Here is a 22,244-nt window from a genome sequence, read left to right as displayed (position 1 = left end):
AAAAACACCACCCAGGATTTAATCTGCAATAACAACAGGGTCTAGAGAAGTTGTATGGAACTCAAGTGCCACCTGCTGTAGGCACTAAAGTCACACCAGAGATTCAGAGAATCATGGGATCAATAAGGTTGGAAAAGACCTCAGAGATCAGCAAGTCCAACCTATCACCCTGTTACCTCTTGACAACTAAACCATGGCTCCAAGGGCCACATCCAAGCCTGTCTTGAGCACCTCCAGGGCTGGGGACTCCACCACCTCCCTGGGCAGCACATCCCAATGGCCAATCTCTCTTGCTGGGAAGAATTTCTTCCTCACCTCCAGCCTAAACCTCCCCTGGCACAGCTTGAGACTGTGTCCTCTTGTTCTGCTGCTGCTTGCCTGGGAGAAGAGACCAAGCCCCACCTGGCTACAACCTTCTTTCAGGTAGTTGTACAGAGCAAGAAGGTCTCCCCTGAGCCTCCTCTTCTGCAGGCTAAGCAACCCCAGCTCCCTCAGCCTCTCCTCCCAGGGCTGTGCTCCAGACCCCTCCCCAGCTTTCTTGCCCTGCTCTGGACACCTTCAAGTCTCTCAATGTCCTTCTTAATTTGAGGAGCCCAGAACTGGACACAGGACTCAAGGTGTGGCCTAAGCAGTGCTGAGCACAGGGCAGGATGACTTCCCTGCTCCTGCTTCCAGCCCCTCCAGATCCTTCCTGGCACAGAGGCTCCAGACCTGGCCCCAGAGCTCCAGCTGTGGTCTCAGCAGAGTGGAGCAGAGGGGCAGAATCCCCTCCCAGGCCCTGCTGGCCACACTTCTCTTGCTGCAGCCCAGGCTCTGCTTGGCTCTCTGGGCTGCAAGTGCTCACTGCTGGCTCCTGCTGAGCTTCTCCTCCCCCAGCACCCCCAGGTCCCTCTCTCCAGGGCTGCTCTCAGCCATCCCTGCCCAGCCTGTGTCAGTGCCTGGGGCTGCCCTGAGCCAGCTGCAGGGCTAGGCTGACACTTGCTGGGGAAGCAGCCTGACCCTTGCCCAGTCTCTCATCTCTGGAAACAAGGCCTCTTTTCAGCCAGCTTTCACTGTTTCTTTCTTTATTGCACTGGAGAGCAGGTGCCTGGGAGGAATTCTCTGCCAGGCTTTCCTCCCGAGGGCAACGGAGCCATTCAACGGTTTGGGTTACTAAGGGACCTTAAAAAGCAGCCAGCTCCAACTCCCTGCCGTGGGCAGGGTCGCCTCCTGCTCCATCAGGGCTGCTCAAGGCCTCATCCAGCCTGGCCTTGAACTCCTCTGGGCAGCTGCTCTGGGAGCCAGGGTGGCTGTGCCCCTGCAGCTCGGGCTGACAGAGCTATATCGACACCTGGTGGGGAAATAGCCCCTTCCTTGAATAAATGAGGTCGCACACGAGCGACTTTACACCCCTGAGGGCTGAGGAAGCTGCTGGCCCCCTCCCTGCTGCCCCCCTCCCCGCTGGCCCCCTCCAGCTTTCCCCCCTCAGACCCCCAGCCCGCCCCCGGGCGCCGCCGCCGCGGGTCACTGCGCATGCGCCTGGCGCACACGGCCCTCCGGCCCGCTTGGGGGCGCGTGTTCCCCGTCTTGAGGTGTCCTCATCGCTGCCTGACCAAAAATGTCTGGGGGCGGCGGCGCGGCCCTGCGGGGCCGGCGGAAGGCAGGCGCGGGCGGGCAGCCCGGCCGGCCGCAGGACCCAGGTCCTCTTCCCCGGCGGCGGCGCTGGGCGCTCGGCTCTCGGCTCGGTGGCGTCCAAGATGTCGACCAAGAATTTCCGCGTGAGCGACGGGGACTGGATCTGCCCCGACAAGAAGTGAGCCGGGCTCCGGGATGCGGGGATCGGCACGCGCCGCCCCGGCTCCGCCACGGCCCCGCAGCCGGCGATCCCGCGGAGCAGCCGCGGGTGCGGGGTCTCGGGGGGCGGCCGCCCTCACGCCGGGCTGGGCTGGGCTGAAATTCCCAGGGGGCTTTTACAGCCCCTTGGCCCCTCGGTGGAACGGTTCAGGCACCCACCAGCCCGCGCCGCGGGGGGCGAGCACGGCCCGAGAGACGTGGTGTTTAAATTCGGAGCAAATAGGGTTTGAAATAGAGAAGCTTTGGTTAATTCTTTGAGTGTCCCGTGGGTGCTTCTCCCTGGCAGCCTTCAAAGCAAGGCTGAATGAGGCCTCCAGCACCCCGATCGAGTAGGAGGTGCCGTCTGCCCATGGCAGGGGGTTGGAACTAGATGATCTTGAAGGTCTCTTCCAGCCCAAACCATTCCGTGATTCCCGTCGCGGCTCAGCTAACCAGCGCCTTCATTCTCTTTTCTGCTTTCGTTTCCAGGTGTGGGAATGTTAACTTTGCCAGAAGAACCAGCTGCAACAGATGTGGCAGAGGTCAGTCTCAGACGATCTGTCTTTTTCTCCTCCTCTCTTTCTGCCTGCCCAGAATGCAAACATCTTTGTGCTTCCTCTGAAAGCAGAGCGTTTGAGAAGTGTTTGGGTTTGTCTGTTTCGTTTTCTGTTGCAGAAAAGACAACAGAAGCCAAGATGATGAAAGCTGGAGGGACTGAAATAGGAAAGACACTGGCTGAAAAGAGTCGTGGCCTCTTCAGTGCTAATGACTGGCAGTGTAAAACGTAGGTGAAAGGCTGCAGGGTGTTCTCCTGGAGCCACAGGCACCTCCTTTGATCAGTTATCAGTGGGCTTGGACTGATGATGAGGGGTCTAAACTGACAGATAGTCACAGCATCCCACAGCATGGTGGGGGTTGGAGGTCGTCCAGTCCAGCCCCACTCTCAAAGCAGGGACACCCACAGCTGCCTGCCCAGGACCACCGTATCCAGGGGGGCTTGGAAGCTCTCCAAGCCCACACTCAGTCTCTGAGCAGCCTGCTGCAGGGCTGCAGCACCCTCACACCAGACAGGTTTCTCTTCCTGTTCCAAGTGTAACCTCCTGGGTTCCAGTTTGTGCCCATTGCTCCTTGTCTTGTCCCTGGGTACCACTGAGCAGAGTCTGGCCCCAGCCTCTTGACCCTCTAGCTGTTGATCTGCACTCAGAACATCCCCCTGGTAGTCTATGGCTGTGATGGTCGTGTTCATTCTTGTTTGTTTGGCTTCAGCTTCTTCAGGTGGCTGCAAAAGGGTTAGAAGAAGCCAAGGCAAGTAAAAGTTGTTGGTTTTGTTTGCTAAGCCCAGGCACTTCCCCAGCTCAGAAGAAGTGGGTGGGTGGAAGCAACACCTCCCTTCCAGATTCTTGTTAACATTCCCTAAGAAGTGTTTAATGAGTGAAGTTGAGCTCATAGTGACATCTGGGGATGTTTCTCCAAGCCCTCAGTGGGGGATGTGGAGATCTGAACTAGCAAAGGACTCTTGCTAAAGTGCTGTGTGGAAAGGTGCTCTGAGCATGGAGCACTTGGCAGGGTTTCAGGTTGGGCTGCTGAAGCCAGGTGTCACCTCAGGGGAGTTTGACTTTTTGGTGCCTTTGACTGCCAGAGCTTGGCAGGTTTCAGCCTGAGGGGTCTCCATTTCTGCTGCTCTGCAGTGGGAGATGGCAGAGTTCCAGGGCACCATTGTTGGTCCCAGTGCTGGGAGGATTGGCTGGTAGAGCATCAGGCTGCACCACCATCCAGTGAGATCTGGGCAGAGGGGAAGCTTAAGAGCTCAAGTGTAGAGTCCTGCACCTGGGGAGGAGCAGCACCATGCAGCAGCCACAGCTCAAAAACTAGGTCCAGTTTTGGCCCCCTCACTCCAAGGTGGAGAACTGATGTGCATGGACTGAATTCCCCTCTGCTGGGCACTGGGAAGGGGCTGACCTGCTGGAAAGCAGCTCTGTGGAGAAGGCCCTGGGAGTGCTGAGGGAGGACAAATTAGTCATGTAACAGCAGGGTGCCCTTGTGGCTGTGGTCTCCTGTGGGGCATGAAGAAGGCTGTGGCCTGCAGGGCAAAGGGAGGTTTTCCTCCTGCTCTACACTGCCTTAGTGAGGCCACAGTGGGAGTCCTGGGTCCAGTTCTGGGCTCCCCACTTCAAGAGGGACAGGAAACTACTGGAGAGAGTCCAGGGGAGGCTCCAAAGATGCTGAGGGGCCTGGAGCAGCTCTGTGGGGAGGAAAGGCTGAGAGCCCTGGGGCTGTGGAGCCTGCAGAAGAGCAGCCCCAGAGGGGAGCTGAGCAATGCTCAGCAGGAGATAAAGGAGCTGTGGGGGGATCTGATCAATGCTTAGCAAGAGATAAAGGAGATAAAGGGGGCAAGAGGCTGGAGGCAGACTCTGCTCAGTGGTACCAAGGAGCACAAACTGGAACCCAGGAGGTTCCATCTGACCAGGAGGAGAAGGCTGTTTGTTGTGAGGGTGCTGGAGGCCTGGAGCAGGCTGCCCAGAGAGGTTGTGGAGTCTCCTTGTGTGGAGAGCTCCCAAAGCCAGCTGGGCATTGTGCTGCTGGGCAAGCTGCTGTGGCTGCCCTGCTTTAGCAGGGGGGTTGGAGTGGATGACCTTCAGAGGTCCCTTCCAACCTCTCCATGCTGGGATTTTCCTCTTCCTCCCTGATGTGCTTGGTGTGAAGGTGTTGCTCTTGGCTTGGGGCTGGTGGAACACCCAGCAGCCCTTGCTGCTTCTTTATCTCCTGGTGACCCTGGGAGTCCTGTTGTGCTGGTGACTGCAGATAATTACTGAAACTTGGCAGAGACCTGATTGTCATTCTTTGAAATGCCTTTGTAGTATCATTATTGCTTTAAATTCAGAGTTTCTTATTCCTCTTCTTGGCTTTTCTGACCTCCCAAGATGTGGCAACGTGAACTGGGCCAGAAGATCAGAATGTAACATGTGTAACACTCCAAAGTATGCCAAGTTGGAGGAGAGGACAGGTGAGCTCCTGCTTTCAAATCCTGTTTCATTTCATAATTAAAGGCTTCTGGGGTGGGTTTTGGTTTGGGTCACAGCAGAACCAAGCACTTGGAGCCATGGTTTAGTCAGTCAGGAGGTGCTGGGTGACAGGTTGGACTTGATGATCTCTGAGGTCTTTTCCAGCCTTATTGATGCTGTGATTGTAAGCAAAGTTGAATGATGTTGCAGGTGTAGGGGCTGCACTGCTCTCACAGTTGGGCTTTGTCTGCCTTTTTGTGTCTGAATCTGGTGAAAAAACACCCTGCTGTGGACTTGGGGCTGTTAGAGCAGCTCCAGAGGAGGCCATGAAGATGATCTGAGGATTGGGAGTGCCTCTGCTGGGAAGACAGGTTGAGAGAGTTGGGGCTGGTCAGTATAAATCATAGAGTAGAATAGAACGGAGTAGAATAGAATAGACCAGACCAGACCAGGTTGGAAGAGACCTTCAAGATCATCACATCCAACCTATCAACCAATCCAACCCACCTAATCAACTAACCCATGGCACCAAGCACCCCAGCAAGTCTCCTCCTGAGCACCTCCAATGATGGTGACTCCACCACCTCTCCACCTCCACTCCAATAAGGTTGGAAAAGACCTCAAAGATCATCAAGTCCAACCTGTCACCCAAGACCTCCTGACAACTAAACCATGGCACCAAGTATGGAGAGGGTAAGGCTGCAAGGAGACCTTAGAGCAGCCTTCTGCTACCTGAAGGGGCTGTAGGAGAGCTGGAGAGGGGCTTTATACAAGGACTTGTGGTGACAGGACAAGGGGCAATAGCTTTGAGCTGGCAGAGGAGAGACAGAGTGGAGATGAGGAAGAAATTGTTTCCAGGGAGGGTGATGAGACCCTGGCACAGATTGCCCAGGGAGGTTGTGGATGCTGCCTGCCTGGAGGTGTTCAAGGCCAGGCTAGATGGGCAACCTGGCCCAGTGGGAGAGGGGGTTGGAACTTCAAGGTCCCTTCCAAGCTAAACCATTTCATGATGTGAGCAAATCTGTAGCTTCCTGGACCTGATTGTTTTGAGAAGTGTATGAATTGTGTGATGGTTTCACCTGGAAGCTCAGCAGGCACTCACCTTAAACATTTGCTTTGGACACTGAGAACTTTGGAAGGAGCAAACCAGCAGTTAATTAAACTCCCAGGAGCCTGTTGGCTGCATAATGTCCATCCAGAGCTGGCTCTGCAGTCAGCCAGCAGGGTTTGTGGCTGTGGAGATGAGACCATTTGTCTCCCAACGTGTGCTGAGGGCTGGTCACACTGTGACACATTTCAGGTTCCTCCTGAATTAAGCATGAAGCCTGTAAGTAGAGCAGGAGATGTCCTTACAGCAGGGCTGGGGCTATTTATACTGCACCTCTGCAGTGGGGGCAGCAGGAGAATTGATGTGCATGGACTGAATTCCCCTCTGCTGGGCACTGACTGGGGAGGCCACAGCTCAAAAACTAGATTCAGTTTTGGCCTCCTCACTCCAAGGTGGAGAATTGATGTGCATGGACTAAATTCCCCTCTGCTGGGCACTGAAGAAGCCACAGCTCAAAAACTAGATTCAGTTTTGGCCTCCTCACTCCAAGGTGGAGAATCAGTGTGCATGGACTAAATTCCCCTCTGCTGGGCACTGGCTGGGGAGGCCACAGCTCAAAAACTAGGTCCAGTTTTGTTCCACTCACTCCAAGAACAACATTGAGGGGCTGGAGCAAGTCCAGAGGAGGACAACAAAGACAGTGAAGGGTCTGGAGAGCAGGGCTGGGGAGGAGCAGGTGACAGGGCTGGGGTTGTTTAGCCTGGAGAACAGGAGGCTGAGGGGAAACCTCATTGCTCTCCCCCCTGCAAGGAGGTTGGAGTGAGTTGGGGATGGTCTCTTCTCAGGAGATATGTCCTCAGGTTCCTTCAGGGGAGGTTTAGGTTGGGCATGAGGAACAGTTTCTTCCCCTTGAGGATCATGAAGACCTGGCCCAGGCTGCCCAGGGCAGTGGTGGAGTCCTCCTTCCCTGAGAGGTAGATGTGGTGCTGAGGGCCATGGTTTAGTGGTGCCCTGGCAGTGCTGGGTTCATGGTTGGACTCCATGCTCGTAAAGGTCTCTTCCAACCAGAAGCATTCTGTGACTCTGGGTGCAAAAGAGCAGCCTGGAGAGGAGCACAGAGTGTGTTAGTAAAAGGAAAAAGAATCCTTTTGGTATTGTTAGGGCTGTAAGAATGTGAAATAACAATCTGCAATAGCATTTCCTGCAGCCTTTTAGATCCTCAAAGTTTGCCTCTTTGCTTCAATATGTTAATACTTCAGGATGTTTGGTTCCATTGTCAGGCTCTGGTGTCCTTCAGACTAAGTTTCTGGTTGTGCTGTGGGACACCTTCAGGAACTTCTTTGCTGTCAGGGTGCTGGAGCCCTGGAGCAGGCTGCTAGGACAAAGGGCAGTGGGTGCAATCTGGACCCCAGGAGGTTCCACCTGAAGAGTAGGAGATGTTGTGAGGGTGCTGGAGGCCTGGAGCAGACTGCTAGGACAAAGGGCAATGGGTGCAGTCTGGACCCCAGGAGGTTCCACCTGAGGAGTAGGAGATGTTGTGAGGGTGCTGGAGCCCTGGAGCAGACTGCTAGCACAAAGGGCAATGGGTGCAATCTGGACCCCAGGAGGTTCCACCTGAAGAGTAGGAGATGTTGTGAGGGTGCTGGAGCCCTGGAGCAGGGTGCCCAGAGAGGTTATGGAGTCTCCTTCGCTGCAGAGCTTCCAAACCCACCTGACCATTGTGCTGCTGGGCAAGCTGCTGTGGGTGCCCTGCTTTAGCAGGGGGGGTTGGAGTGGGTGATCTCCAGAGGTCCTTTCCAACCCCACCCCCATGCTGGGATTCTGGGAGTAGCTGCTGGGATTCTGGGGGTTTTCCACTCCCCTCATAAAAAGCAGCAGGAAGGATTTTCAGGCAAATCTTGCCCAATTCAGCCCAGCTCTAATGCATTTATTCCTGTTGCTCTCTGAGGATCTCCAGGAGACTTTATGGCATGGCATGCTTCAGCTGTTGGAGCAGCCATGGCCCAGAAGCCACCAGGCAGGCTTTGTGCAAGTGGGACCTGGCTGTAGCAAGGCCAGCAGCTGGGAGGGCCCTAAGCCAGCGTTGCCTTCAGCTCAGCTTTTGGTGCTGGCTTCTCCAGTTGGCTGCTGGGAGGCTTTCAGAGGTGGGATTGTGTTCTTTGAGGGCAGTACCCCTTGGCCTGGCTCCTTGTGCTTAGCCAGCCTGAGGTGGTTCTCAGGCACTGCAGCCCCACCAAGGCTCCTCTGGGAAGCTGGAGGCTCAGCAAAGCTATAAACCTGAAACTGCTTTTCTTTGGTTGCTTGGTTGGTTGGATGGGTGTTGTTTGTGTGGTAGTGGTGGGTCTGGTTTGGTTGGGTGGTTTGGGGGTGCTGTTGTTGCTGTTGTTTTGATTTGGTTTGTATTTCCCAGTCTTTTAAAGATGGAATCACAGGATGATCTGAGTGAGAAGGAAACTCTCAGGGTCCATCTAGTCCACTAGAGCAGAGAGCCCCAGACAGCCTGACCTGCAGTGGGGCAGCTCCCACCTCCCTGGGCAGCCTGGGCAAGGCTCTCACCACCCTCAGTGTCAAATAGTTCCTTCTTCTCTCCAGTCTGAATCATAGAACTGTCAGGGTTGGAAGGGACCTCACGGCTCAGCCAGTGTGGCAGGGACACCTCACACCACAGCAGGTTGCTCACGGCCACATCCAGCCTGAATCTCCCTCTTTGATTTCAAACCAATCCCCCCTTGTCCTGTCACAACAGGCCCTGCTCAAAAGTTTGTTGCCAGCTTTATTCTCAGCCCCTGCAAAGACTGAAAGGCCACCAGAAGATCTCCCTGAAGTCTCTTCTCCTCAGGCAGCAAAAACCTGTGGGAACAATTTAGGTTCCTCTAGAGATCACCTCAGTTCCTGCTGTGGGAATGTCCTAAATCCACTGGAAGCTTCCAGAACATCATTGGGAAAAGTTCATCCTCAACTTGCAGACTGACCTTGCCAGGCTGGGCAGATGTGCAGAGGCCAATGGGATGAGATTTAATAAGGCTGTGTGCAGGGTTCTGCACTTTGGCCATAGCAACCCCAAGCAGCTCTATAGGCTGGGGTCAGAGTGGCTGAGAGCAGCCAGGCAGAAGGGGACCTGGGGGTGCTGGTTGATAGTAGGCTGAACAGTGTGCCCAGGTGGCCAAGAGGGCCAAGGGCATCTTGGCCTGCAGCAGGAAGAGTGTGGCCAGCAGGAGCAGGGAAGTCATCCTGCCCTGTGCTCAGCACTGCTTAGGCCACACCTTGAGTCCTGTGTCCAGTTCTGGGCTCCTCAGTTCAGGAAAGAGGTTGAACTGCTGGAAGGTGTCCAGAGGAGGACAACAAAGCTGGGGAGGGGTCTGGGGCACAGCCCTGGGAGGAGAGGCTGAGGGAGCTGGGGTTGCTTAGCCTGGAGAAGAGGAGGCTCAGGGGAGACCTTCTTGCTCTCTCCAACTCCCTGCAGGGAGGTTGTAGCCAGGTGGGGGTTGGTCTCTTCTCCCAGGCAAGCAGCACCAGAACAAGAAGACACAGTCTCAAGCTGTGCCAGGGGAGGTTTAGGCTGGATGTTAGGAAGAAATCTTCCCATCAAGAGAGATTGGCCACTGGGATGTGCTGCCCAGGGAGGTGGTGGAGTCACTCTCCTTGGAGATCTTCAAGAAGAGCCTGGCTGAGGCACTTGGTGCCATGGTCTGGTTGATTGGATGGTGTTGGGTGAGAGGTTGGACTGGATGATCTTGGAGGTCTCTTCCAACCTAGTTGATTCTGTGATTGAACTCTGTGCTTGTTGTGGTTGAGCTTGGTGAAGCTGATGAGCTTGTCTGCTTTTCCCTCTTGTTCAAGGCTACGGAGGAGGCTTCAACGAGCGAGAGAACGTGGAGTACATCGAGCGCGAGGAGTCGGACGGGGAGTACGATGAGGTGAGGGCTGGGGAGACACCTGCTGGGCTGGCTGGCTTGGAGACCTTTGGGTTTGGTGGCTTCTATTGTGCTTCACCTCCTTGTCAAATGCTCAGGAGGTGTTCAAGGCCAGGTAGTATGAGGCCTTGAGCAGCCTGGTCTAGTGGAAGGTGTCCCTGCCTATGGCAGGGGGGCTGGCAATAGAATAGAATAGACCAGACCAGACCAGCTTGGAAAAGACCTTGGAGATCATCAAGTCCAGCCTCTCACCCAACACTATCTATCAACTAAACCATGGCACCAAGTGCCTCATCCAGTCCCTTCATAAACACCTCCAGGGATGGGGACTCCACCACCTCCCTGAGCAGCACATTTCAAATGCAAATCTCTCTTGCTGGGAAGAATTTCTTCCTCACCTCCAGCCTAAACCTCCCCTGGCACAGCTTGAGACTGTGTCCTCTTGTTCCGGTGCTGCTTGCCTAGGAGAAGAGACCAAGCCCCACCTGGCTACAACCTCCCTTCAGGGAGCTGTAGAGAGCAAGAAGGTCTCCCCTGAGCCTCCTTTCCTCCAGGCTAAGCAACCCCAGCTCCCTCAACATCTTTGATCCATCCATGATCTTCAAGGTGTCTTCCAACCAAAGCCATTCCCTGAGTCTGTGAACTGAGAGTGACTGAAGCTGGTCTGGTTTTTGGGGTGAAAACCTAGGAATGAGTTGACATTGAAGTGGTGCAAGGTGGATGAGTTGAACCTCCCTGGGAGCTGGCCCCAGCCGCGCTCAGGTTGTGTTCCACCAGGTGCTTCACAAGGGCATCCCATGGGCCCCACTATTAATTGATCTCCTATTAACCTCAGATTTACATGGATCTTCTCTGCCATTAATCCATCCATTTGATCTAAAGCAAGCCTCTCTTGACAAAGCTGCTTGCTGCTGGCTGATGTTTCAGTGACCCTTCTCCTTCCCCTGGAGCGCCACCGCCTTGCCCCTCGATGTTGCTTTGCTTTCTCCTGAGGCTGCCAACCGAAAGCAGCTGCAGATGATGTCTGAGTCCCTCCTCTCCTCATGCAATGAAGTTTTGTAGTTTGTATCTTGCTGTTGCTTTATTTTCTTGTGAGTTGATCAGCCCAAAGCAGCTGGGGATGATTTCTGAGTCCCTCCTCTCCTGATCCAATGAATCTTTGCAGTTTGGACGCAAGAAGAAAAAGTACAGAGGGAAGCCAGTTGGTCCTGCCTCCATCCTGAAGGAAGTGGAAGATAAGGAATCTGAAGGAGAAGATGAGGAGGATGAGGATGAAGATCTTTCCAAATACAAATTGGATGAGGTAGTGTGCTGTTGGTTGATTTACTGTCAATGTTTCATTGCTCCAGCTCAGTGTTGGGCAGGTAGAGCTGGGCCTGGATTTTTTAGCTGCCTTCAGAGCAATTCAGAGGAGCAGCTCTCAGTGGAGATGCCTGCAGCTTCTCTACAGCCTGGGCACAAGCTGGTTTCTCCTCAACACCAGAGCCAGCACTTCTGGCCAGCAAGGCTCCATGGAGGAGGACCTTGGAGTCTTGGTGGGCAGTGAGTTATCTGTGCTCCAGCAATGTGCGCTCGTGGCCAAGCAGGCCAATGGCTTCTGGGGGGGCATGAAGGAGAGTGTGGCCAGCAGGTCCAGGAAGGTTCTCCTGCCCCTGGTGAGGCCACATCTCAAGTCTGGTGGCCAGTTCTGGGCTCCCCACTTCAAGAGAGATGAGTGGAGGCTCCATAATGCTGAGGGGCCTGCAGCATCTCTGTGAGGAGCAAAGGCTGAGAGCCCTGGGGCTGTTGAGCCTGCAGAGGAGCAGCCTGAGAGGGGAGCTGAGCAATGCTCAGCAAGAGATAAAGGACCTGGGGGGTGCAAGAGGATGGGGCCAGACTCTTCTTAGAGGTATCCTGTGATAGTATAAGGGGCAACAGATGCAGACTGGGGCCCAGGAGGTTCCATCTGAACAGGAGGAGAAGGTTGTTTGTTGTGAGGGTGCTGGAGGCCTGGAGCAGGCTGCCCAGAGAGGTTGTGGAGTCTCCTTGTGTGGAGAGCTTCCAAAGCCAGCTGGCCATTGTGCTGCTGGGCAAGCTGCTGTGGGTGCCCTGCTTGAGCAGGCAGTTGGAACTAGATGGCCTTTAAGGTTCCTTCCAACCCAAAGCATTCTGATTCTGTGAAACAACAGACAATGGGAATTCAGGTGGTGGGGTTTTTTTTGCAGGCCTTTTAATCATTTGCTTTGAAACACAAAGTTTCCAGTCACATTTTATCATACTCTTCTAAGGTTGAGTCCAACCATACACCCAACACCACCATGGCCATTGAACCACATCCCCAGGTGCCACGGCCATATATTTCTTGAACACCTCCAGGAACAGTGACTCCACCACCACCCTGGGCAGCCTCTTCCAATGCCTGCCCACTCTTGCAGGAATGAAATTGGCTCCTCATGTCCAACCCAAACCTCCTCTGGCCCAATTTCAGGCCATTTCCTCTCATTCTGTCACCTGACCCTAGGCAGAAGACACCAACCCCTCACCTGCAAGAAGTAGAAAACCCAACAGAGGAAAGGGCAAGAAAGCTGGGGAGGGGTCTGGAGCACAGCCCTGGGAGGAGAGGCTGAGGGAGCTGGGGTTGCTTAGCCTGGAGAAGAGGAGGCTCAGGGGAGACCTTCTTGCTCTCTCCAACTCCCTGCAGGGAGGTTGGAGCCAGGTGGGGGTTGGTCTCTTCTGCCAGGCAAGCAGCAGCAGAACAAGAGGACACAGTCTCAAGCTGTGCCAGGGGAGGTTTAGGCTGGATGTTAGGAAGTTTTTCATAGAGAGAGAGATTGGCCCTGGGGATGTGCTGCCCAGGGAGGTGGTGGAGTCCCCATCCCTGCAGATGTTTAGTAGGGAACTGGCTGAGGCACTTGGTGCCATGGCTGAGTTGCTCAGATGGTGTTGGGTGAGAGCTTGGACTCGATGCTCTCCGAGGCCTTTTCCAACCTGGTTAATTCTGTTCTATTGTAAACTACCAAAACAGTGATGCTGGGTTTTTTTTTTGCCTTTGTCTCTGCACTTTTCAGGATGAGGATGAAGATGATGCTGACCTTTCCAAATACAATCTTGATGCCAGTGAGGAAGAGGACAGTACCAAGAAGAAGAAAGCCCCCCGGCGCAGCCGTTCCAAGTCGCGCTCTTCTCACTCGCGCTCTTCGTCGCGCTCATCCTCTCACTCAAGCTCAAGGTCTAGGTCCAGGTAAACGGGTACAGGTCAAGGGTAACACCAGGCAAAATGTCAGTATCTAACTTCTTTATTTACCTTTTTGTTTTAATGGTTTCTTTAGTTTTTGGATTGCTTTGACACTTTTGGTTTGAAGGTCGTTAACGGTTTTTATCTACCCAGGGAGATCGTGTCCCGGCCTGACCTCCTCCTGAGCCTCAGGGAGGCTTCTTGGGTCTCTAATAGTTGGTTTAAATGAACTTGATGTTTCTGCTGAGCCCTTCCAATGAACCTCCAGCTTCTTTAACAATTTGCTTTTTGCAGGCTGCTTGATTCAAGGGGGTGCAGTTTGGTAGCAGCGTTGAGGTGCTGAATCCCTGAGGCCTCCAGCAGCGGGCTCTGGTGGGAGGGGTCCCTGCCCCTGGCTGGGGAGTTGGGGCTAGATGATATTTAAAGGTCTTTTCCAATCCAAACCATTCTATGAGAGAGAGCAGCAGAATGTTGCTGAAGTGGGAGGAGGTGGCATATGAGGGCAGCCATAGAATCATAGAACTTGAGGTTACAAAAGCCCTTTAAGATCATCCAGTCCAACCATTCTCTACCTCTGCCAAGGCTGCTGCTAAACCAGCACCAACTATCTGCCTCCTGTAAGCACCTCCAGGGATGGGGGATTCAGCCACTTCCCTGGGGAGCCTGTTCTAGTGTTTGAGAACCCTTTCAGGGAAGAAGTTTCTTCTAGTATCTAAGCTATGCCTCCCTTGCTGCAACTTCAGGCCATTTCTTCTTGTCCTGTGGCATTTTATTAGGGAGAAGAGACCAAGCCTTAGCAGGCTGCAGCCTCTTTTCAGGGAGTTGTAGAGAGCCAGAAGGTCTCCCCACAGCCTCCTTTTCTTCAGGCTGGACAAACCCATCTCCCTCAGCTGCTCCTCACCAGACCTGTTCTTCAGAACCTTCACCAGCTTCATTGCCCTTCTCTGCACTCTGACAAGACTCTGGCCCCATCCTTTCCCCCCACCCTTTAGCTTTTGCTGAGCATTGAGCAGATCCCCTCTCAGGTTGATCTTCTCCAGGCTCAACAGCCCCAGGGCTCTCAGCCTTTCCTCCTCACAGAGATGTTTGAGGCCCCTCAGCATGTGTGGAGCCTCCCCTGGACTCTCTCCAGTAGTTTCCTGTCCCTCTTGAACTGGGGAGCTCAGACCTGGACCCAGGACTCCAGCTATATTCTCCCTTGGGCAGAGCAAGAGAGCCTCCCTCAGTCTGCTGGCCACACTCTTTCATGCCCTTCAGGAGCCCATTGGCCTTCTTGTCCACAAGGGCCCAGTGCTGGCTTATGAGGCCTTGTTCTCAGCCAGGACATGGCTGTGTTGCCCTCTGTGAGGACAGTGCAGCCAGCACAGGCTACATTGGAGTGCAGGAGCTATTTTGGGGAGTGGGCAGGTCAAAGAAGACAGAGGAACCTCCTCTGGCCATTAACTCTGTTCCTTAATTCACAAATGTCAACAGCAAAGTCAAAGGAGGTTGTCCTAAGGGAAACTGGCTGGAGATCTTGCAATCTCCTGGTGACCTTTTTGCTTCTAGCTACAGCTGGTTCATTGGCAGTAACCCCTGCCACTTGTGGATGCTTGTTTGTGCTGTTTAAGGTGGTTTTGGTCAATGTCACCCTTGGGTTATGCTCACACTGCCTTTGTTTGGCACACCAAATGAAAGGGAGCTGGTGGTGATAGCAGCTGGGAGGTTGACAGCAGGTGGAAGATACTTGCCCTGAAGATATGGTTAGAGTTTGACTGCAGTGCTGCCTCCTTCCAGTGGCTCCTGCACCTCTGCTGCCATTGGTAGATCCATTTTGTGGTTTGTGCTTTAAAGAAAACCATAGCATCCCACACTCATGGAATCATTTAAGGTGGGGGAAGACCTTCAAGATCATCACCATGGAAAACAAATGGAGCATGATTCTGACTAGCTAAAACAGTGTTAATGTTGTCTGCTTTTTCAGAGAAGGATTAACTCACTTCTGATGTTTGATGCAGGAGAAAGTCTTTATGAGGCCTCGAGCAACCTGGTCTAGTGGAAGGTGTCCCTGCCTATGGCAGGGAAGGGGCCTTCCAACCCAAACCATTCTCTGGCTCTGTGGATCTGTGAAATTCTGGATCTGTGAATCTCTGGAAGCTCACAACTGCTGCCAACACACTCGTGAGCCCTGCCTTGAGGAGCTAGCTAGCCCAAATTCTTTTCCTTGCTCTACTTTCCAAGCAGCTTGCTGGTTTTCAGGTTAAAGCACAAACCAAAAGTTAAGGCCTGGAGCTCATGAAGCAGTGAGTAGATGTGCAGTGGTTTCATTTTGCCAGGTAACTGCAGTCCTGTTTAATGTCTCTGTCATTCAAAGCTGACTTGGTTGGTTTTGCTGCACCCTCTCCCTGTCCAGTTGCCTGTTTGCCGAGCGTGCCCGTGGTGATGACTGGGGGAGTAGGAGGGAATGGTCACTTCTCCAGTAGCTCTAGGCCAAGCTGTGTTGCTTCATGGTTTGTCTCTTGCTGCTAACAACTGCAGATCTTCTGCTGAATTCCCAGTCAGACACTGGGGGGAAAAAAAAAAACCCACTTCCCTGTTGTTTCAGGTCCCATTCAAGAAGTTCTTCCAGTTCCAGATCAAGATCTCGTTCCAGTTCCAGAGAACAATCTAGATCTCGTGGGTCGAAATCCAGGTGAATGAGGTAGCACTCTGTCCTTGCAGAGAGAACACAAGGGCAGAGGAACCAACCTCTGGTTGATTTCATCCTGGTCAAAAAAAACACCCCATTGCACAGGTTCACAGATGGCATCAGGTTGGAAGGGGACCCTCCGAGGTCACCTTGTCCGACCCCCCCTGCAGGCAGCAGGGACACCTTCAACTAGAGCAGGCTGCCCAGGGGCCACATCAAGTCTGATCTTGAATGTCTCTAGGGATGAGGCCTCAACCACCTCTCTGGGCAACCTGTTCCAGTGTTCCACCACTTGCATTGTGAAGAACTTCCTCCTGATGTCCAACCTAACCCTACCTTGCTCGAGTTTCAAACCATTTCCCCTAGTCCTATCACCACAGGCCCTTCTAAACAATTTCTTCCCCAGCCTTCCTGTAGCTCCCTTCAGGTACTGGAAGGCTACTCCAAGGTCTCCCTGGAGCCTTCTCTTCTCCAGGCTGAACAACCCCACCTCCCTCAGCTTGTCCTCATAGGAGAGGTGCTGAAGCCCTCTGATCATCTTTGTAGCCACCTCTGGACCTGCTGCAGCAGGTCCATGTCTCTCCTATGCTGGGGGTCCCAGAGCTGTGCACAGTCCTGCAGGTGAGCAGTACTCTCACCACAGCAGAGCACTGGCTCCTTTTGTTCTCAGAATTGCTGGAGTCTCTGCACCTGGTTGTTACCACCACAGATGTATTCCTTGAGAGTGAGAGGGTTGGGTTGAAGGGCTTTAGTTTGGGCTGAGGTGGAGGAGTGGACACCACAGATCTTCACTAGGAAGGAAGAAGGATTTTGGTGTTTGTGTGTTTGCCTCAGGACTTTTTGCTGGTTCTACTTCATGTCAAAGAGTGTTGGAAAGCAGACCATACTCCTGGCTTTGTGTTGGGGGAATCATAGAATTGTTTGGGTTGGAAAAGTCCTCTTAAGATTGAGTCCAGCCTTCAACCTAACACCACCACAGCCACCAAGCTATGTCTCCAAGTGCCATGGCCAAGCATTTCTTGAACAGCTCCAGGGATGGAGACTCCACCACCTCCCTGGGCAGCCTGTTCCAATGCCAGACCACTCTTGCAGGGAAGGAATTGTTCCTCATGTCCAGCCTAAACCTCCTCTGGCCCAGGGGGAAGGTGCTAACATATCTGACCCCCACTAGACAGTGCTGCTGTTACCTTCATACCATCTGAAAGTGTCAGTAGTGAACCTTGGGGGCAGCTGCCAGCAGTTCCAGCTGGCTGCTGCCCGTGGAGGGAGCAGTGGCTGAGCTGTGTGGTGGAGTCAGCAAAGCATGCAGGTTCCTTCAGGTGTCCTGTTAGCAGGACATGCCTCTTGTGATGAAGAGCTGTCCCACCTCCAGGCAGGCAGAGAGTTTGGAACCTGGAAGGAAGGAAGGCTGAGTTGGGAAGAGCAAACCCCACCTGCTGCCACCACGCTTTGGTGACAAAACTGCTGGGGATGATGCCCTAAGGGTCAGCTGAGATGGAATCTGGGGGGTTTGCAGGAGGAGGAAGATCATCTCTCTGCTCTCTGGGGTCTCAGCTGGCATGTTGTAAGGCATCCACCAAGTGTCCTCAGCGTGTCAGGAGCAGGACTGTGGTGTTCTGTACAGTGAGCACCCTGCAAACCCTTCACCCACAGCACACATTCTGTGATGGTTGGCTTTCTCTTAAAGATTTAATCCAACTTCTTGGGGGGAAAAGAAACCCTCAATCCTCTTAGCTGTTTTTCTGTCATTTCAGTTGCAGGTTAGGACTTTCAGTCTGTTCTTTTGGGTTTTTTTCCCCCACCAATAGGTTGGGTGTTTTTTTCCTTGGCTTTTTAGATAGCCAAAATGATTTTGGAGTGAAGCTGCTTTGGTTTTATCCTTTGTGAAGCATCCAAAAGACTGCATGTAAAGAGGGGAGGGGTGGGGGTGTGAAGCAGTTTGGTTGCTTTCCACACAAATTCACTTTGAGGTTTGTAAATAGATCTTCTGAAGGCTTTTCATGTCCTACTCAGGGCTTGATTAAAAACTCCAGTGTGAAATATCCAGCGGTAGGGAAGTCTCAGGGTTAAACTGGTGGTTTGGTTTGCAAGCCAAGAACCATTATTAATGGGTTGATTGGGGTTAAATCTGGTTCTCAAGCTCAAAGCTTAACAGGCTGTGAAAAGTTGAAAGGTTTGGAGAAAATGGTGAAAAGTTGGGAGGAAAGTTGGGAGGCAAGGCTGGAGGGCTTGGAGGAGGCAAGGCTGGAGGGCTCGGAGGAGGCAAGGCTGGAGTGCTTGGAGGAGGCAAGGCTGGAGGGCTTGGAGGAGGCAAGGCTGGAAGGAGGAGAGCTTGAAGGAGGAGGGCTCGGAGGAGTAAAGGCTGAAGGGAGGAGGGCTTGGAGGGGGAAAAGCCGAAGGGAGGAGGGCTTGGAGGAGGAAAGGCTGAAGGGAGGAGGGCTTGGGGGAGGAAAGGCTGAAGGGAGGAGGGCTTGGGGGAGGAAAGGCTGAAGGGAGGAGGGCTTGGAGGAGGAAAGGCTGAAGGGAGGAGGGCTTGGAGGAGGAAAGGCTGAAGGGAGGAGGGCTTGGAGGAGGAAAGGCTGAAGGGAGGAGGGCTTGGAGGAGGAAAGGCTGAAGGGAGGAGGGCTTGGGGGAGGAAAGGCTGAAGGGAGGAGGGCTTGGAGGAGGAAAGGCTGAAGGGAGGAGGGCTTGGAGGAGGAAAGGCTGAAGGGAGGAGGGCTTGGAGGAGGAAAGGCTGAAGGGAGGAGGGCTTGGAGGAGCAAAGGCTGAAGGGAGGAGGGCTTGGAGGAGCAAAGGCTGAAGGGAGGAGGGCTGGTGAGTGCTGGACGGTGGTTTCCAAACCTGCATCAAGAAACAGTATTTAGCAAACTTTATTAGAGGAAGCTCCACAGCAGTAGAGGCTTTGTTGGCAGGTAACTGAGGAGTAAGTATGAAAGCAGCCAGATGCTGATGTGGCCATGCTGTGGTGGCACTAGAGTAGGGAGCCCTCACGCAGCCTGTCTCTGTTGTCCTTTGCCTTTGGTTGTGTTGCTTTGTTGTGCTTTTGCTTTGTTTGGTTTGGGTTTTTTTTCCCATATAATTACTGCCAGAATTAAATCTGATTTATTTCTTAATCAATAAAGATCCAGCTCCAGGTCCTACAGGGGTTCTTCCACCCCAAGAAAAAGATCTTACTCAAGCTCTCGTTCCTCCTCTTCCCCCGAGAGAAGCAAGAAGAGAAGTCGCTCTCGGTCCTCTTCAGCTGGCGACCGCAAAAAAAGACGATCGAGATCACGGTCACCAGAAAGGTTTGGGTTTATGTAGCATAAGCATTGGCTGTAGTTGAAATGTCTGCCTGTTAGGTCTGCCTCTCTGGGCTTTGTTCCATTTGGGTCTGAAGGGTTCTCAGGGCAAGAGGGCCGAGATTCGGAGCAGGTTCCTCTCAGGGCAAGAGTTGAATCCCAGCAGTGGAGATTCAGAGGAGGTTCCTCACAGGGCAGGAGTTGAATCCCAGCAGTTCAGATTCAGAAGAGGTTCCTCACTGGGCAAGAGTTGAATCCCAGCAGTGGAGATTCAGAGGAGGTTCCTCACAGGGCAGGAGTTGAATCCCAGCAGTGGAGATTCAGAGGAGGTTCCTCACAGGGCAGGAGTTGAATCCCAGCAGTTGAGATTCAGAGGAGGTTCCTCTCAGGTCATTATTAAAAGCTCTGTAAATTGCCTTTCCTCTTGCTGGGAGCATGGAGAGAGCTGTGTTGCCCTCTTTGGAGGTGTGTCCCCATTCCTGCAGCCAGCTCACCCTTCTTGCAGTTGATCCACATTTCTTGCGTTGGGCACCCTTGTTGCACTTGGGTGCCCTCCCAGTGCCTGCAGCTGGGTCCCCCCAGTGCCTGCAGCTGGATCCCCCCAGTGCCTGCAGCTGGGCCCCCCCCCCAGTGCCTGCAGCTGGGTCCCCCCCAGTGCCTGCAGCTGGATCCCCCCAGTGCCTGCAGCTGGGCCCCCCCCCAGTGCCTGCAGCTGGGTCCCCCCCCAGTGCCTGCAGCTGGATCCCCCCAGTGCCTGCAGCTGGGTCCCCCCCCAGTGCCTGCAGCTGGGTCCCCCCAGTGCCTGCAGCTGGGTCACCTTTCTCACCTCTGATCCCTCTTGCATCGGTCGCCCTTCTTGCAGTTGATGTGCACACCAGTGGTTGATTTTTCCCCAGCCAGTCCTGCAATTAGCAATCAAAATTCTATTTCCAGGGTTAAGTTTAGATTATATTTTGGGGAGGGGGAGGATTGAGGCAGGAGGAAAGGGGGGGGCATGTGTTTGATATGAACTCGATGAGTCTCAAGTGGTTTCGAGCTCTTCCTAGGATCCTAGGAGCCCCTTTCTCAGATATCCTTTCACTGTAATAGTAGGATGCAAACTACTCAAGAGGAAAAAGAAAAGGGGGGGAGGGGGGTGGGGGGGCTGCTAGAAGGAGCTCCCACCTCATTTCTTTGCATGCTTTCTCCCCTTTTCTGTCTTGCAGACGCCGCAGATCGTCCTCTGGATCTTCTCACTCGGGGTCCCGCACCAGCTCTAAAAAGAAATAAACGTGCACAAAGCTCACACATTTCAAACAAACCAAACAAACAAAGCCCCAACAAAACAAAAGCAAACAAAAGAAATCAACAGGAAAAACAACAACAGCAAAACAAAATCCAGTCAGTGCATGAGACATTTTTACAGAGTTGGTGTCTTAAACTTGGTCAGAAGTGCTGAATCTGCTAGTAGAGGTGCATGTCTGTCCTTGCTTGCTGGAAACCTGCAGCTTTGTTCATTCATCAGACAACAACAACAACAGAAAAGCCTTGAGGTAGCATTTTAAGCCATAAACTGCCCACAGGAGGTGTGAAAGTTTGGAATTGGTTGGCTAGGGAGAGGTTTGTTAACTTTTAAAGGCTCGGTTTAAGGGATTCCTGGCTCTGGTGTAACGTGTCTGAGCAGGTGCAGGTTGGATATGGCCTCCCACAGCTCTGCTCTTCAGCTCACCCATGGTGCCTGGGGATGCTCCCCAGCTCAACCCACGGTGTCTGAGGATGCTCCCCAGCTCGCCCACGGTGCCTGAGGATGTTCCCCAGCTCACCCACGGTGCCTGGGGATGCTCCCCAGCTCACCCACGGTGCCTGAGGATGCTCCCCAGCTCACCCACGGTGCCTGAGGATGCTCCCCAGCTCACCCACGGTGCCTGAGGATGTTCCCCAGCTCACCCACGGTGCCTGAGGATGCTCCCCAGCTCACCCACGGTGCCTGAGGATGTTCCCCAGCTCACCCATGGTGCCTGAGGATGCTCTTCAGGTCAGTATCTGAGGAGCAGGGGAAGAGCCTGTGAGCTTTCTGCATCCACCCCTTGAGGTTGTCTGATGTAGCTCGAATGGGACCACAAGAGATTATTAAGGTAGCTGCAGGGCTGGTGTCACCTTTTGGATGACAGTAGTGAGTAATTAGCTCTAAGTCTTTGTTATTTTCCTGTGCTGAAGTAAAAGTAGAGCTGGATGCCCCTCTCTTTAGCTGTGCTCAGTGCAAAGTAGCTGTGAAACACCCAATCCATCCTAGGCTTCTGTAGAGTTAGACCTCATTCCTTCCAAGTGAGGGTGGGTGAGGCATCAAGCACTGTCCTCTCCACTGCTTGAGTGCCCCTCTTTAGGAACCACTTGCTGCCATCAGTGGCTCTCCCACTGTGTGGACCCTGGACTCCAGGATCCTGACTGACACACAGGATCCTCTTGAGGAGCTGCTGTTTGAGTGTGGAATTAGCTTCTTGGGATCAAGTGAAGCTTCTGCAGGCCCCCTGCAAAATCCCCTTTTGGGGGGTAGGGGGAGGGCTGGCTTAGCCTTTTCAAGGGATTGCAATTTCATTTTTATTTAAGAATAAAGGAGTAGAAAGGTTTGGCCTCTTCCAGATGTTCCTCAGCAATCTCTTTTTGGGGGGGGGGGGGTTTGTTGCTTTGGGTTGTGTCTTTCCTCCCCCTCCTCCCCCTTTTCAAGAAGCATTTATGGCTTAAAATGCTTTCATCGCCTCGATTTCGCTAGCAGTGGCCTCTCTTGAGCTCCCTTGGGCTTTAGGAAAGGGTTTTAAATCCCAGCAGTGCCACCACACACAAGGTAAGTATGGGAAGGACAATTCATTCTCTACCTGAGGGGAAGTGATCTTTTTTTGGGGGGTTGTTTTTTTTTTTAAGAGCATTTTGATTCCCCCACTTCCAAAATCTTCCTCCAGATTCTACCTTTTGGGGGAGGGGTTGGGGTTGTTTGGGTTTTTTTTTTCCTGTTCAACCCCCAACTGCACACCCCCCCCCCCCCCAAAAAAAAAAAACCCCAAGCCTTTATTTCCATTGCTGAAGACACTCAAGCAAGAAGGGGGTTTGGGGTGGTGGGTTGGTGGTGGTGGGGTTTTTTTTGTGTGTGTGTACAAAACAACCTCTTTAATTACCTTTTGTTTCGTTTTGTTTTGCAGCTTAAGTGCTCTGCCCTCTCCTCTTTCCAATGCTTTCCACTTCCAAAGCTCAGACCTTGTGTAGGGGCTGCACAAGAGCAGGGTGGTTTTTGTAGGCTTGTCACTGTGCCTCTTTGCCAAGTCCCCCAGGCC

General features: G+C 53.3%; 1 protein-coding gene across 2 annotated transcripts; it reads left to right on the top strand.

Annotated features, from left to right (window-relative positions):
* The first annotated feature begins 1,679 nt into the window (after positions 1–1,679).
* ZRANB2 (zinc finger RANBP2-type containing 2) lies at positions 1,680–21,949 on the top strand. Of its 2 annotated transcripts, XM_068164594.1 has the most exons (10): positions 1,681–1,792; positions 2,302–2,354; positions 2,488–2,596; positions 4,734–4,816; positions 9,703–9,779; positions 10,942–11,079; positions 12,824–12,996; positions 15,575–15,661; positions 18,781–18,945; positions 20,145–21,949. In XM_068164594.1, the coding sequence occupies exons 1-10, from the start codon at positions 1,737–1,739 to the stop codon at positions 20,206–20,208; spliced, it is 1,005 nt and encodes a 334-aa protein (XP_068020695.1). In that variant the 5' UTR covers positions 1,681–1,736; the 3' UTR covers positions 20,209–21,949. The 2 variants fall into 2 exon arrangements, with proteins under 2 accessions (XP_068020696.1, XP_068020695.1); XM_068164595.1 differs by lacking the exon at positions 15,575–15,661 and having other exon boundaries at positions 1,680–1,792.
* Positions 21,950–22,244: the final 295 nt, after the last annotated feature.

This window comes from Melanerpes formicivorus, unplaced genomic scaffold, assembly GCF_026170545.1.
Source record: "Melanerpes formicivorus ecotype bairdi unplaced genomic scaffold, bMelFor1.0.p_v2 SCAF_81, whole genome shotgun sequence".
Classification (NCBI taxonomy): domain Eukaryota; kingdom Metazoa; phylum Chordata; class Aves; order Piciformes; family Picidae; genus Melanerpes; species Melanerpes formicivorus.
The sequence above is the reverse complement of the archived record's forward strand: the minus strand, read 5'-3'. Positions and strand labels throughout refer to the sequence as shown.

What these genes read in the sequence shown, in the direction of transcription:
- ZRANB2 (XM_068164594.1), top strand. Translation starts at nt 1,737, where the DNA reads ATGTCGACCAAGAATTTCCGCGTGAGCGACGGGGACTGGATCTGCCCC. An exon ending in AATGACTGGCAGTGTAAAAC is followed by an intron (nt 2,597 to 4,733) that starts GTAGGTGAAAGG and finishes TGACCTCCCAAG; the next exon opens with ATGTGGCAACGTGAACTGGG. An exon ending in CAAGTTGGAGGAGAGGACAG is followed by an intron (nt 4,817 to 9,702) that starts GTGAGCTCCTGC and finishes CTCTTGTTCAAG; the next exon opens with GCTACGGAGGAGGCTTCAAC.